A 13,808-nucleotide genomic window follows, 5' to 3' on the forward strand; every position below is an offset into this window, starting at 1 on the left:
GGCTCAGTACCTTGCAGGGCGCAGCCTTTACCTGCCAGAGATTGCTGCAGGTCCATTGCTGATAGATTGAGTTTGCTACGGTTTCTTTTTTTTTCCCCCCTTTAACTTCTTAAGACTAGGACAATTAGCACAAGTCATTCCTCTCCTGAGGACAGCCTAAGGATGCACAGCTGTTCGCTTGCTAAAGTATTGCTTGTATAAGCAAGTGGCAAGGAGGGCAAGACTATAGGATGCCCTAAAGCAGAGGTGGCCAATGGTCTGTGTAGTCCAGGATCCCATCTTGGGTTGTGGGTAGTCTTACCTGCAGTAGAGAAAATCCAGTGGTGAACAACGGTAGGATAAACTGCCCCCAAAGAGAATTTCTTCCTGATCCTAGTTAGTTATAAGGCATGAGGACTCAGATCTCCAAACTTTATTTCGGAGGGAGCTGGGCTTTGTGGTTGGTTAGTTGAAACCCTTGCTATTGTAGCTGCTCAGTCTCAAGGTTGCAGGGGCACAGGTTGTAGCCGTGTTGGTCGGACACAGGCAGACACAGTTCTTTGGGTAACTCCGATATCTTTGATTAAACCAACTCAAATAGTTGGGGAAATTCTTCTTTGCAAGCGTTCGGGGAGCTCCGCATTCTGCAGGTTTTCGTGAACTGCTAAAGAAATTAAGAAACAATTTGTGAATTATTCACAACAACAAAAAATACCCTCTTAAGAGGCAAATGGAGGAAGGAGATCCTTGTGACCTGTTTTATTCCCTTTTTTTCTCATCCAATTTCATGTAAGCAGCAGCCTCCAGATCCATATATAATGGCTACAAGTCAGCTCTCTTAAATTGCAGATCAGTGCACATTCAGGATACTGTGTGCACTTTCTTCCAAATCTTGGATCCCTTTTTCCTTCCTTGACTTCAGTCACCAAGCTCCCATTGACTAAGGGGGGCAGGGCAAAGCCAAAGGAAACCCATTAACTACCCCCCGCTTCCTGAAAGCCAGGCAAACCGATAGCAGCAGACAGATGTCAGCAACTCCATGCAGTGTTTTGAATGTTATTTCTTTAGGTTTAGGTTATAAATGTTATTTCTTTAGGTTGCAGGGGTTTAGGTTGTAGCCGTGTTGGTCTAAGGACGTAGGCAGACAAAGTTCCTTGGGTGAATTTGATTTCTTTAGGTTGGCAGAGATGCCCCCACTGGTCCCTGGACAGGTGTTGGAGTTGCCCTCAAAACTGTTTTAAAAATCCAACCAAATTCACATTCAAATGCATCTGTGCAATAATTCAGCAGCATTTGTTGCCAGCCGGGCTCTAGTTGTGGTCCTAATTAAGCTCATCATTTGGATTGAGTCTCTCTAGAGGGTCCATTCTCCATTTCCCTCCCTGGCTGAAGGGATGAGCTTTGCTGCTTGCCCTCAACCTGATCAGACTCAGGCTATTTCAGATCAATATATAAAGTGATTTCCAAAGCCATGAGATGCTCAGAGAGCCCCTATAACCTCTTTGTCTGTTCTGCGTTCGTCTGAGAAGAACCAGGTACAAGGGTTGGCTGCATCTTCCCTCCACATCCTAGTAGGTGTCGAGCATGTTGCACTGCCGAACATCAGTGATTTTACCGAGCTAGCAACTTGGAGGCAGTGAACGTGCAATGAAGTGAATGCATATGGAAGCATTGAAGGCCAATGAAGGGCAAAGACATTTGCTCCTCATGCTCCAGTGACACCTTTTCTTTTTGCTCCTCTTCTGCAGATGGCTTCTGCCTGCCCGAGTGGGACGGCATTGTCTGCTGGCCAGAAGGCGTGCCAGGCAAAGTGGTGGAGATGCCATGTCCGGAGTACATCTACGACTTCAATCACAAAGGTAAACCTCCTCCCCAATTGCCAGGAGATGGTTATCCTCTGCAGGGTGGAGGGATGTGGCTTGGGACTACTGAGCTGGAGGGAATAGATAGATAGATAGATAGATAGATAGATAGATAGATAGATAGATAGATAGATAGATAGATAGATAGATAGATAGATAGATGATCATGGGAAAGTCTGGCTGAAAGGGACCTTACAAGGGCACCTAGTCCAGCCCCTGTTCAAGGCAAGGTCATCCCTGCCTCAACCATCCCTGCCAAGTGTCTACCTAACTTGATTTTGATAATTTTCAGGGATAGAAAATCCACAGCCTCCCTAGGTAACCTTTTTGCAATGCTTGAACAAATGCCCCTTTTCAACTACCATATTTTCTTGAGTATCACACACTTAAATAAGACACCCCGCTTGTTTTAGGAAGGCAGAATGAAGAAAAAGGGGGTTTCCAGAGCCATGGCTGAAGCCGATACACGAAGCAGCTCAGTAGCCCCCAGCCAACTTACTTCACGCCGAATTTAGACTTTGAACCCTCTAACGGCCACTGCTGAATTGACAGCAGCTTTTGGCTGCTCAGCCAAAATCTACTGCTAATTCAGAAGCAACTGTGAGCTGGTGAAAAGCTAGAGTCTTCCCTGTTTGTGCTGGCTGGAGAGAAGAGAGAGAAGCAAAGGACAGGTATTGCAGTGTCTCCCTGCTTCAGTTCTGGCACAGAAATCAGCTTCTCCACTAAAGAGCTACATTCCCATTTTGGAGGGCTAATTTGGGGGGGGGAAATGTGTTGTGTGGTATGTGAGGAATTACAGTAGCCCTTTGGGAATTTCTTAGTAGAACAACTAGCTGAGCGTCGATGGTTGGATCTTCGTGGGAGATTTGGGGGGGTCTGACATAAAACTGTGTGAGAGACTGGCACAAGCAAGAGGGGAAGAGGAGGATGAGGGTAGACTGGCGGTGTGTCACTGAGCTCCAGGGAGGCACTGGGGAGATCGTTCCTCGGATGTCCGCTCAGCATCCCGTCATGTGCTCTGTCCTTTCTTCGCTAGGCCATGCCTATCGGCGGTGTGACCTGAACGGGAGCTGGGAGCTGGTACCAGGCAACAACCGGACCTGGGCGAACTACAGCGAGTGTGCTAAGTTCCTCACCAACGAGACGAGGGAAAGGGTAAGTAGCGCTTGTACACAATGCAAATGACCTCCGCCGCTGGAGAAACTCCCAGGGCTGGTGGGCTACAGCCAAACCTTTCTTCATCATGGTTTCACCCCAAGTGGGGTGGGAACTGTTCTCGAAGCCACCCATGCCTTCTTCTACCTGGCATGAGCCATCTTCCCTGCGATCAGGGGAGAAGTGGATCGCATGCGGTGAGCAAAGTACTTATGAAGCTAGCAGCGGGTGCCCACGCTCCAGTGAGACTTGCTCCCTGCCAAGAGACCACCCTATGAACAGCTGACCCATCTTCTCATAGCCTGCTGTGCAATGCTGTAGCATCCAGTAGCCCCAGGCTTGGACCAGGAGTCTATTGCGCTCGGTGCTGTACAACTACAGAGCAGAAATATGATCCCAACCTCGGAGAATTTGCAATCCGACTAGTAACAGCCCTCTCTTTGCATTGACTCTCAGTATGGAGCTGAGGACCTCTGAGTTTAAATGGCTCAGCTTCTACCCATTAAGCTGAAGAGTTGGGGATCTTCCCCGATTAGCAGGCTCGTAAAGCTATTGTCATGACTCGTGCATTAATAGGGGCAAAACTCCCGTATTAATAAGGGTTTACACAGAGACAGGGTCCTTTAAAATCATGCTCCTCCAGTAACGAGTGACTGAAAATGGAGCTAGTCTTCATATGGATGCTGAAATGAAGCTGAAGAGCAGCGGGGTTTGCTTCTCCATGGCTCTGTGCCTGGGAGATCCCGAGCAAAGCCGAACGATTGTGTGTCACAGTCGCTTTACAAAGACACGGGTGATTTGCAAAGCCGTGGGGGGTTGGTACCCAGGAGATCAAAGATCAGCCTCTGGGTTAGCTCTCTGCAGGTCTCTGTATGAATACAGAGCAGTGAGATGCAGAAGTGAATCCTTCATTTTTGGCAGAAACCAGGTTAGGATTTCCATGAGACGAGACCTCATCCGCAGAATACAATCCATCTCTACCGTTTCTCCATCCCCGCTGTATTGGCTGAGTATCCAGCAAAAACCCTTATTTCTCGACACTACCTGAATCAGATATTTAAACCGAGGTGTACATGGTGAGCCATGTCCCGTCCGTAGTTAGGATCGTGCCGTCTCCTGGCTCACCGGAGGAAATGACGTTCAAGATCTAGCCACAAACTGCACAGCTGGGGGCAGGCCGGGCACGCAGTTCCTGGGTGGAAATGCTCTCCATTTTCAACCCAACCCCAACAGCACTGGGGTTAGCAGTGAGGCAAAGCTTGAATCAAGTGGCTAAGTGAGGAAAGAGGCATTTGAGCATCTCAGTCTATAATCATCCCAGCAGGGAATAGAAATGGTCCCAGAGCATCTCTGAGCATGCTGTGTAGACACACCCGAGCTGGCTTTACACCGGCTCCCTTTTACACCGCTAGCACGTCATGGAGTGACGTGGGTGAATGTCCTCAGCCTTTAGCTTCCTGAAGAGGTTTGGGAAGGTGTTGTGGGTGCTCTGGGTACACGTCCGGCTCTGAATGCCTACGCAAGCTGCAATGGCTGTGCATGCCTCAAAAGTCACTAGCTACGCAGCAGTAATAAGCAACGCCCCACTCATTCTGGGAGCACAGTTACCCTGGCCCGAGCTTCGTTTCCACCAAGCATCTTCTGAACAGCTAAAGTCGGTCTGATAAATGACCCCCGGGGAATGACCACCTCTACTCCTGGCCGCGACTTCTAGTTGAAATCAAGGTGATGACACATGCCAGGGGATCCCAGCTGGTGGGCCCGCCGTTACTGGTCCCTGGATGAGCTCCCATGAAACGTTGGATGGGTAGGGTTCAACCATAGAAAAATAGGGGCTGGAAGGGTCCAACCCCCTACTCAAAGCAGGACCAGCCCCAGTGATGTCATCCCAGCCAAGAAAATTTGGAGGGGAGCCGGTGCTTCCTTATTGTTTGGGTGTCCGAAGGGTGTGGAGCAGCCCAAACGAGGAGGAAGAAGGTCGTAGTGTAAGGGACGATCCTGCACAGCCCTGAACAGGGAGCAGAGCCCTGTTGCTGAGTTGAGGTGTGAGGTAGGGCAGCAGGTGGTCCTGGAAACCACCGGGGATGGCATGGCATCCTCCTGAGTCCTAGGCAAGGGGGTAAGCAACTGCCCCATCCTTGTCCATTAATAACCAGCTTCTACGAAGTTGCAGGTGTGTGCATGAGCATCCCTGGAGCCATTGTATTGCAGCCTCTTCACCCTGAAACACAGCTGGCAGGTAGCTCTTTCCAGGAACAGGGTCACGAGATCCATTTAGCATCCAAAGGCCCCTGTCTTCTGCAGCCTTTTAGTTGCAGAGACTCCTCCCGCAGTTCCCGCAGGCTGCTCGTCTCCTAAATTGTCTTTCCCTGTGGTGGCATCAAAGCCGACATCAAATCAGGAAAAGCCTAGGCTAGAAATCTCCGGGTGGGAAGTTTGCAGTTGCTCCTGACATCGCATTGAAACGTGTGCGGTTGGGTGGTCGCCTTGTTGTGTGGCAGCATTTCCGTGACAAGCGAGGCAGTCCCGATGTAGCCGCTTTTAAGGCTCTGGGGGGGTCCTGGCACATGAAAGGGAATGAAAGACAGAGTAATATTAACTCATCATCTCTCTGCTGGTGGAGGGTGACAGCAATGCAGACCCCTGGTCTTTCACTCCCTGCAGACCTGGCAGGCTTATTAAGCCCTTCCTTGACTCTTAAGTAGACAGGTTGGGGAATGCCAGGTGGGAGGAATTTTTCCAGACACAAAGAGAGAAGTTTCTATTATTTTTTTTTCCCCCCATTGGAGGGAGAGCATTTTCATGTCATAAAATCATAGTAATGAAGGTTGCAAGGATGCTCTGGAGGTCACATCCAGTGCAACCCCCTGCTCCAAGCAGGACCAGCCCCAACTACATCATCCCAGCCAAGGCTTTGTCTGCCCGGGTCTTAAACCCCTCCAAGGATGGAGACTAGGAAGGAAGGATGAAGGAACCTCCAAGGAAGGATGTCACCACTAATGACTGCAATTAACAGGCATGTTGCCATGGTATCAAGCGGTGGCTGGGATGTGTTGGGAGGGAGAGAGCTGGAGGAGCACAGCCCATGGAAAGTTGCAGAGAACTTAACGCCAGAAGCCCAGACGTCTGTGTGTATATATATATACACACATATACATGCCTGTATATGTGTATATATATATATATATATATATATGTGTGTGTGTGTGTGTGTGTGTGTGTATATATATATATATATACATGCTATAAGGGAGTACAAGTATGTTCTTATTTTAGCCAGCGTAGGATAATTATGAGGTTGGCCAAAGCAACTGTCAGGCTTGGTGGTGCTACGCTAGCTAGCACCGTGTCCAAAAGGGACCTGTGGGTCATAATTGCCCGTAAAATGAATAGGAGCTGCCTAAACGTCTGTGAATCTATGAACATGCAAAGGGAGCCAGAGACTGCCAGTGTTTTTGAGCAACATAACTAGGAGGATTTCCCCCCAGGACTGCCAAGAGGCTGCTTTGCTTTCTAATCAGCAATGTAAACTAAAGACATTCAAGCCAGAAGCATTTGCAGATCATAACTGGGAAGCAGGTACTTGGGGGTTGGGTTTTTTTGAGGGTCAATGATGTCCATTTGACACCCTTGCACCCAGGCATCCCCTCTCTCACCGTGGGGCATGTAGAGGGTATCAGGAGGCTCTCGTGGAGCGACTAGTGCCGGGGAAGGACGGGATGTGCCCTCTGGAAGAAGAGGCATCCTGGATGCTTGGCCAAAGAGAGGCAGGGACATCATTTAGCAGCACGATCTTGGGGCTTTCGAAGTGCCCCGTAGATCATGTAGCCCTCGTGGAGGTGGTCCACGCCACCTGGCTCAGTGCTTTGCCTTGTCCCTAATTCTCTTCCCTCAATAGCCCTTGCCGGTCCAACCCAGGAGCCGGCTTGGAGAGGCTTCCCGCCTCCAAACCAAAGAGCTGAGAGATGTGTGGCTTCCACCCCAGGGCCCCGACCAGACAGCCCCAGGCTGTTTATTTTCCATCCGGTGTTTATAGAAACCTGAGGTCGGGACGGTCAGATCAGTTGGTGCCCGCCTGTCCGGGAGCCCAGCCTGGCTACAAGGCCCGTCTGTCTCCCAGTGGTTTCTTCGTTAACAGGGATCTGGAGCAGCCCTTTGGGCATGGGTGTGCAAGGAGACATTTTGCTCGTGTCCTGGCCTGTGCTGGTTGGTAGCCCTTTCGCCTTGCTGCCCTCTGGGATAGTTTCCCTTTTGCAAGGATGTGCGTCCATCCCGTCTCTGCTCTGCTTGCTTCCATCCGAGCGGGCAGCAGGCAGACTTGGACGCGGGCGCTCTCTCTCCACCCTTCCTTAACGGGACCGTCTTGCCAGATCCCCTTCTCCAGCCGCGGTGTCCATGCCGTGTTTAGAGAAGGGCAAACCAATCTGTCCTGAAGGACAAGATTAAGGATGAATGTGACCGAGATAAATCACAGAGAGGAGGGGAACAAAGGCCAGGCAGCAACTTGGGAGGTTCATCTGTGCCTGGAAACCACTGTCCCAGAGACATGGACCAAGAGCAGATGAAACCTCAGCCCACCAGCCCCAGCTTTGTCTGCCACTGCTTGTTTATAGCGCAGTGGTTTCGCTGCTCTCGGGGTAATGAGAGAAGCCCCCCGGGAGCCAGTCACATGCCAGGCACATCGGGGAAAGTACAGTGCATCCCAGGGTGGCTTTATCAAAACAGCCTGGTTCAAAGCCAAGTAGTTGCACGGCCTTTGTTCGTGGAGCTCATTAGCGCCTCGGTGAAAGGCCCGTGATGCTTGCAAACTGAAAGAGGCTGAATGAGTAGGGTCTGTTGGATAGAGATTGCATGGCCCTGCTTTATACTAAGACACTGGGGGTTTTTTCATATATGACTAATCCAAGGTGAAGGGAGCCTTAATACTGGGTGGAGCGGGGATCTGGAAGGGATTTATTGACCCGGAGAGCCTGGACCTTTGCATCGCAGACACTGCATCATCTAGCTCTCCATCAGTTGTTAAAGACTGAGACATTTCATGTGCCAACCCTCATCAGCACGTTGTCGTGGTTATATTTTAAAGTGGCTTGCCGAGGGCTAATTAGTGACAAATAGCTGTCCCCAGCCTGCTAGCCTTCCCTTTGCAGAAGGGGCTCCTGTGCTATTATGACTTAAAGCAATGCTAGCTGATTAAGCCTCCATCCTACAAAATAGGCCTTTTCTTTCCCAGATCATGGGACTGAAATGCACAGGCGGGGAAGACCAAAGAGCTCAGATACTCAAAGCGAGGCAGATCGGGGCAAAGCCCTCAGCTGGCATTGCTCCCCGGGCTGTTTGATGTCACCTCTTATTTAAAAAAATGACTAGAAAGGGTGACAGCCAGTTCCTGGCATAAGGGATGGTTTGTGGCCATCCAAATGCTGTCCCCGCTAGTTTTAAGCATGTCATTAACCACATCTGAATCAGCAGCTTTGACGGAGCCGGAAAGCACTTCGATAATTTAACTTCACCCTTCCCGACAACCCTCCAGCCTCACGCAGCCACGGGAGCCCTTCAGTCTTCTCCTCTTCTAGCTAGGAGACGCTGGATGTCCTAATGTCACAGCAGGACAGCGTCGCCCCTTGGTTTGTGGATCCGCGGGGGGGAGACCGCACGCTGGACAGTAGGAAGTCTGACGTCACATTATCAAAGGGACTTGGCGTTGTAGATGCCTGACTCCCAGGCAACACCAAGAGCCTGCCCTCGGAGAATCCAGATGTTTCACAACGTCTCCAGCTGTGCCCCCACAAACTGAAGTGCTCCCAGTTACTAGCCATGTGTAGCCTCTCTTTATAGGGGAGCGGATACTCCTTGCTCCCCCTCCGGATGTCTTTTAGGGATATAGGGTGTGATTGTCTTGCTGTCCCTTCTTTGGCAGACCTCAGTGCAGGGTGGGCACACCCCAGCTGGCTACCGGAGCTGCAGGGTGAATTAACCCATGGACCGAGCCTGCCCACGTCAGCCAAGCTAGCCTGGGTATCTCTACACTGTGCTGCAAACATCAGGGTGGCTTGCCCCAGAGCTGAAGGTAGATCCCAGTCCCAGGCGTATGTCTCTGTTTAATTTAGCATGCCCTCCAGCAGCCCACAATGAGGAAGGAGAACCGCTAGGCTTCGACTTGGATGACGGGGGCATCAGGAAGGGTGGTGTTGGGGGTATCTGGGGTGCATCGCAGGAGGGAAGCTTTGCTGCATGTGCTAGCAACATCTCCTAGGCTGTGCAGGCCTGGGGAGCTCCCCTATATACTAAGGGGGGCTGGTTCAGGTACTCAGATCAAGCTGATCCCTAGTTTGGGGTCAGGAAGGAATTTCCCTCCTAGCTCAGATCAGCAAGGACCGTGGCAGGGTGTTGCTTTGTCTTCATCTCTTCCCAAAGGATGCCCTGCACTGCCTAGCATCATCTGAGCATGCACCCGTTCCCTGCCACCAAGGCAGCCCGGGCACCGACTGTGCCCTCATCTCCCCTGCTGCCTTCCTGAAGCCTATTGCGGGGTTTTTGTTGGGTGTTTTATGGCTGCAGCGTGCAAGAGGGGCTGACGGTTGTCTGTGGACTCAGCGGTCTGGGAGCCCCTTCCCTGTTAGGTCTCGGTCGCGGTGATGGGGGGAAGAGGCCGGGTTTCCACAGAAGCCAGTGGCGTGCAATGCACCCTGTCTCCAGACGCACACCACCGCCCTCCGTGCTCCGCTATTACACAGCGGGAGGCTGTCCCTGGGACCGGGCCAAGCTGTGGCCTTCCAGTTCCCTGTGCACACGGATGCTCCCTGGGAAGCGAGGCCCTTGGCAGCACTCGGAGGAGCACAGCAATGCCCCTCTGACGCACCACGGAGGCAGGGCAAAGCTCAAAAAAACCCCTCTGGTGCAGGACCGGGGACGTGACACAAAAGCGTCAGGCCTCAGCTCCTCGTGCTCCATGCCAGGGCCCTTCGTGGTTTGTCCCCATGCCATCCACCTGTCCCCCCGTTCAGCGGTGGACGCCCACCTGCCATCGGCCCATGCTGGCAGCCTTTCCCACTGGTTAGATTTTCTGCATCTTTATTGCTCCCCCCACCCTGCCTTCGCTGTCCCCCAAATCAAACCCATTCTCGTCCTCCCAGGTCTTGCTTCTTTGCAGTGACCCCCACAAAAGCCTTGATGGCAACCTGGGAGCCTGCAGGCGAGCACCGTCTGCTCTGTCTTCATTCACCTGCTGGCTCTTCTTGCACATGCTGATTGTAAGCCCTTTGGGGCAGAGGCTGCTTTTTATTTTGCTTGTACATCACCTGGCTCAATGGAGTCATGCCCTGCATAGGCATCCCGATTATTATAACTGCATCCGTGGGGTGAAGCAACCCTTCTAACCCCCACATCCCCAGTTCCCATCCCATTGCATGATGTCCTCATTGCTGAGAGTCAAACCATGTCTGATTTGTGGCTTGATCCCGGCCGGGTTGCAAAGCCATGGTTCAGGTGTGTGGCTATGAAATGACTGTCGTGTCATTTTTCCTGTCTCTGAGCAAATGCCACAATGCAGCTGAGGCTTCCCAAATGACAGGCTGAGATCTGCTGTTGCAGAGCTGCCATTCCCAGGCCGTTTTATTACGGATGTTAAGCGCTTTGGGGCTTTTCTGAAAACCCCAGTTCCTGGCACCCAAGTCATGGCTTTTATTTAAAGAAACGTGCAGTGGTAGCTGTCATTCCTGCAGAGCAAAGATTTGGAACGGGAAGGCTCAGATGAGACAGCAAAGAGAGCCCTGTAGTGAATATAACTTTGCTTTTAAAACACTGGCTCCAGGTATTTGACTGTTCCTGGCGATGTGTCTGGAGCTGACTTGCAGAAAGCAGTAGGTTAAGCTAGCCATGTATCAGGAAGGAAGGAAGGAAGGATGCTCTGGGGTGTGTAGCTTGCTGCACTGGAGTGCAAGAGCCCTTGGGTCTGTCCTTGCCTTCTGGCCAGGTAAAATAGCCGGTGTCCTGCTTCCTTCACCTGAAAAAATAGGGATAGATGCTCTGCTGAGGAGGGCTGGGGCTGCCTCTGCAGGGCCACTGACCTCCTAGCTCTCCCCCGGCTCTACCACCCTGGAGCCTTCATCTTTTCCCATCATGCCACTGTGCTACTGAAACCTGCTGCTGTTTCCAGAGGCTTGTGTGTCCTGTGCTTGCAACTGTGTGTGTGCGTGTGTGTGTGTACATATACATATGCATGTACATATATGTGTGTGTATATATACACATGTGTGTACACACATACATATACACATGCGTGTGTGTACACATACACATGCATATACATATATACATGTGTGCATGTGTACATAGACATATGCAGATGCATATACATATATATGTGTGTATGCACATACTTCTACATCCATATACACATACATATACACATACGTGTGTGCATGTGTGTACATATACATATGCATATGCATATATACATGTGTGTGCATTCACATATATACATGTGTATACATATACATAGGCATATACACATACACGTGTGCATGTGTACACGTAGATATATATGCATATGCATATATATGTGTGTGTCCATTCACACGTGTATGTACATATACATAGACATATACACATGCATGTGTGTGCATGTGTACATGTACATATAGATGCATATACATATATACGTGTGTGCATTCACACGTGTATGTACATATACATAGACACATACACATACATGTGTGTGCATGTGTACACGTGCATATGCATATATATATATATATATATGCATTCACATGTGTGTGTGTATACATATACATGTGTGCATGTGCCTGTGCATGTGCATGTGTGTGTGACACCTCTGGGCCACCATTATTTTAAAGATCCTCTGTGGCTAAACCACGCCTCGTAGCATGCTCGCCAGCCAATCAGAGGGTCCGTCCCGGTAGCACACTCCTTGCACCTACAATAGAGCTATTGTTTGCTAGGAACATGGATGTTTCCAGTTAAAATTCTGAATGGGGAAGGGAAAAGTTTTTGCTCTGCCTGCCGTAGTAAAACTTCTGGTGCTAGAATCCATTCTTGGAGTGAAAATCATCCTACACGAGCCTCGGGGAGACAAGGCCAGGTTTCAGGGCTGCCAGGGTACCCCCTTGGTGATGGGCAAGGGGTGCGAGGCCTCACCTGAGACCCCCTTTTTCAAAATGCGCAGTCTGCTGGTGTCGCTCCTCCACGACTTGCTGCAACCACTGCTCTATTTTCTCAACTGGATGAATGCTGGCAGGCACACCACTCCACCAGTGGAAACCACAAGGAAGCGTTCCCAGATCTGGGGATTCTGATGTAATAGGACTGAGGTTAACATTCCTGTGCGGCATTTCTAGCCCTAAATCAAAATCAGAGCTGTCATCCTGAGCCCAGCGTTACTAATGTTATTGAAACTTGGCCGGGAAGAGGGGAGGGCTGAGCAAAAAGATGCTGAATTGGTTGGTTTCTTCTGAGTTTATTTCTTGGCAAAGGAGATGAAAGCGCCTGTGGAGCTGAAATGCTAGTAGCTGTTTTAACCCTGCTAAAGCTGATATTCTTGACATGTTCCTTGCCTGGGAATAAGCCTCCAGTCATCTATGGGAAAACTGACTCAAAGAGAAGGGTTTTTGAAGCCATGGCTTCCTAGATGTTTAAGGTGTGAGGTACCTACGGTCACCTAGTCTCTGTCCAAAAGCAGGGTAGATGCCTACAGGGCTGTGTAGTCTATCACAGAGTCATAGAAAATGAGGGTTGAAGGGACCTCAGGAGGTCACATCTAGTCCAACCCCCTGCTCCAAGCAGGACCGGCCCCAGCTACATCATCCCAGCCAGGGCTTTGTCCAGCTGGGTCTTAAACACCTTCCAGGATGAAGAGTCCACCACCTCTCTGGGTGACCTGCTCCAGTGCTTCACCACCCTCCTAGTGAGAAAGTTTTTCCTAATACCCAACCTCAACTTCCCTTGCTGCAACTTGAAGCCATTGCTCCTTGTCCTGCCATCTGCCCCCACTGAGCCCAGCCCAGCTCCATCCTCTTTGCAGCCCCGTTGCTTCCAAACTGTAGCAAGGATGTCGTGGTGAGACTTTGCAAACCGAAGTCATGCGTGTGCAATAGAGATGATAGGTCACTTTGCAGGGGAAGATGTTTTCTCCTAGTATCTGTTGGCCAAAATTTCATTGCTCTCCGGGAGTTCGTGCTAGACACCCACCACCCTGGTAGCGTTTCAGAGTAACCTGCTGGGCTAAATCCCACACATCCTTAGTCAAGCAAAAATCTTAAATGAATGGATGTTTTGTCTGAATAGACCTGAGTAAGAGCATCATGATTTCACCATGTGTCAGCATAGTGCCTTGGGGTCCTTTGGGATGAAAAACGCTACCAAAATGCAATGTATACTGGACATGCAAGGCACCCATTTAAACTCTGAATCACCTGCAAAGACTCCTGGCAGCCCTAGTGTCACTAGAAAATCATGTATTGTTGTCCACCTGGTCCATATAATGATATTGCTATAATCACCCCCCACCCTCCTTTGACCCATGGGTTTATATTCTCGGCAGGTACAATAGCCTTCATCCCTATGTGGCCAGCACCGCTGTGTTACCTTGCAATGGAATTAATTCTAAATTGGCATCTATTTTTCCCATCGTTTGTGCTACAGGAGGTCTTTGATCGTCTCTATGTGATTTATACTATCGGATACTCCATCTCCCTGGGCTCCCTGACGGTGGCTGTTCTTATCCTGGGATACTTCAGGTAGGCGTCTGTTTTGAGCTATTGATTTGTTATCACCGGAGGTACTTGGGTTTTCAGA

The 13,808-nt window shown here is 50.3% G+C and overlaps 1 protein-coding gene across 1 annotated transcript in view; it reads left to right on the forward strand.

Moving 5' to 3' along the window:
* PTH1R (parathyroid hormone 1 receptor) overlaps window positions 1–13,808 on the forward strand; it is a 144,202-nt gene that overhangs the window by 93,995 nt on the left and 36,399 nt on the right. The window contains exons 3-5 of the mRNA XM_014602746.3: window positions 1,728–1,838; window positions 2,878–2,996; window positions 13,656–13,750. Of these exons, the coding sequence (XP_014458232.1) occupies window positions 1,728–1,838; window positions 2,878–2,996; window positions 13,656–13,750 (325 nt within the window). The remainder of the gene's footprint in view (window positions 1–1,727; window positions 1,839–2,877; window positions 2,997–13,655; window positions 13,751–13,808) is intronic.

Source organism: Alligator mississippiensis, chromosome 5, assembly GCF_030867095.1.
Source record: "Alligator mississippiensis isolate rAllMis1 chromosome 5, rAllMis1, whole genome shotgun sequence".
NCBI classification, from domain to species: Eukaryota; Metazoa; Chordata; order Crocodylia; family Alligatoridae; genus Alligator; species Alligator mississippiensis.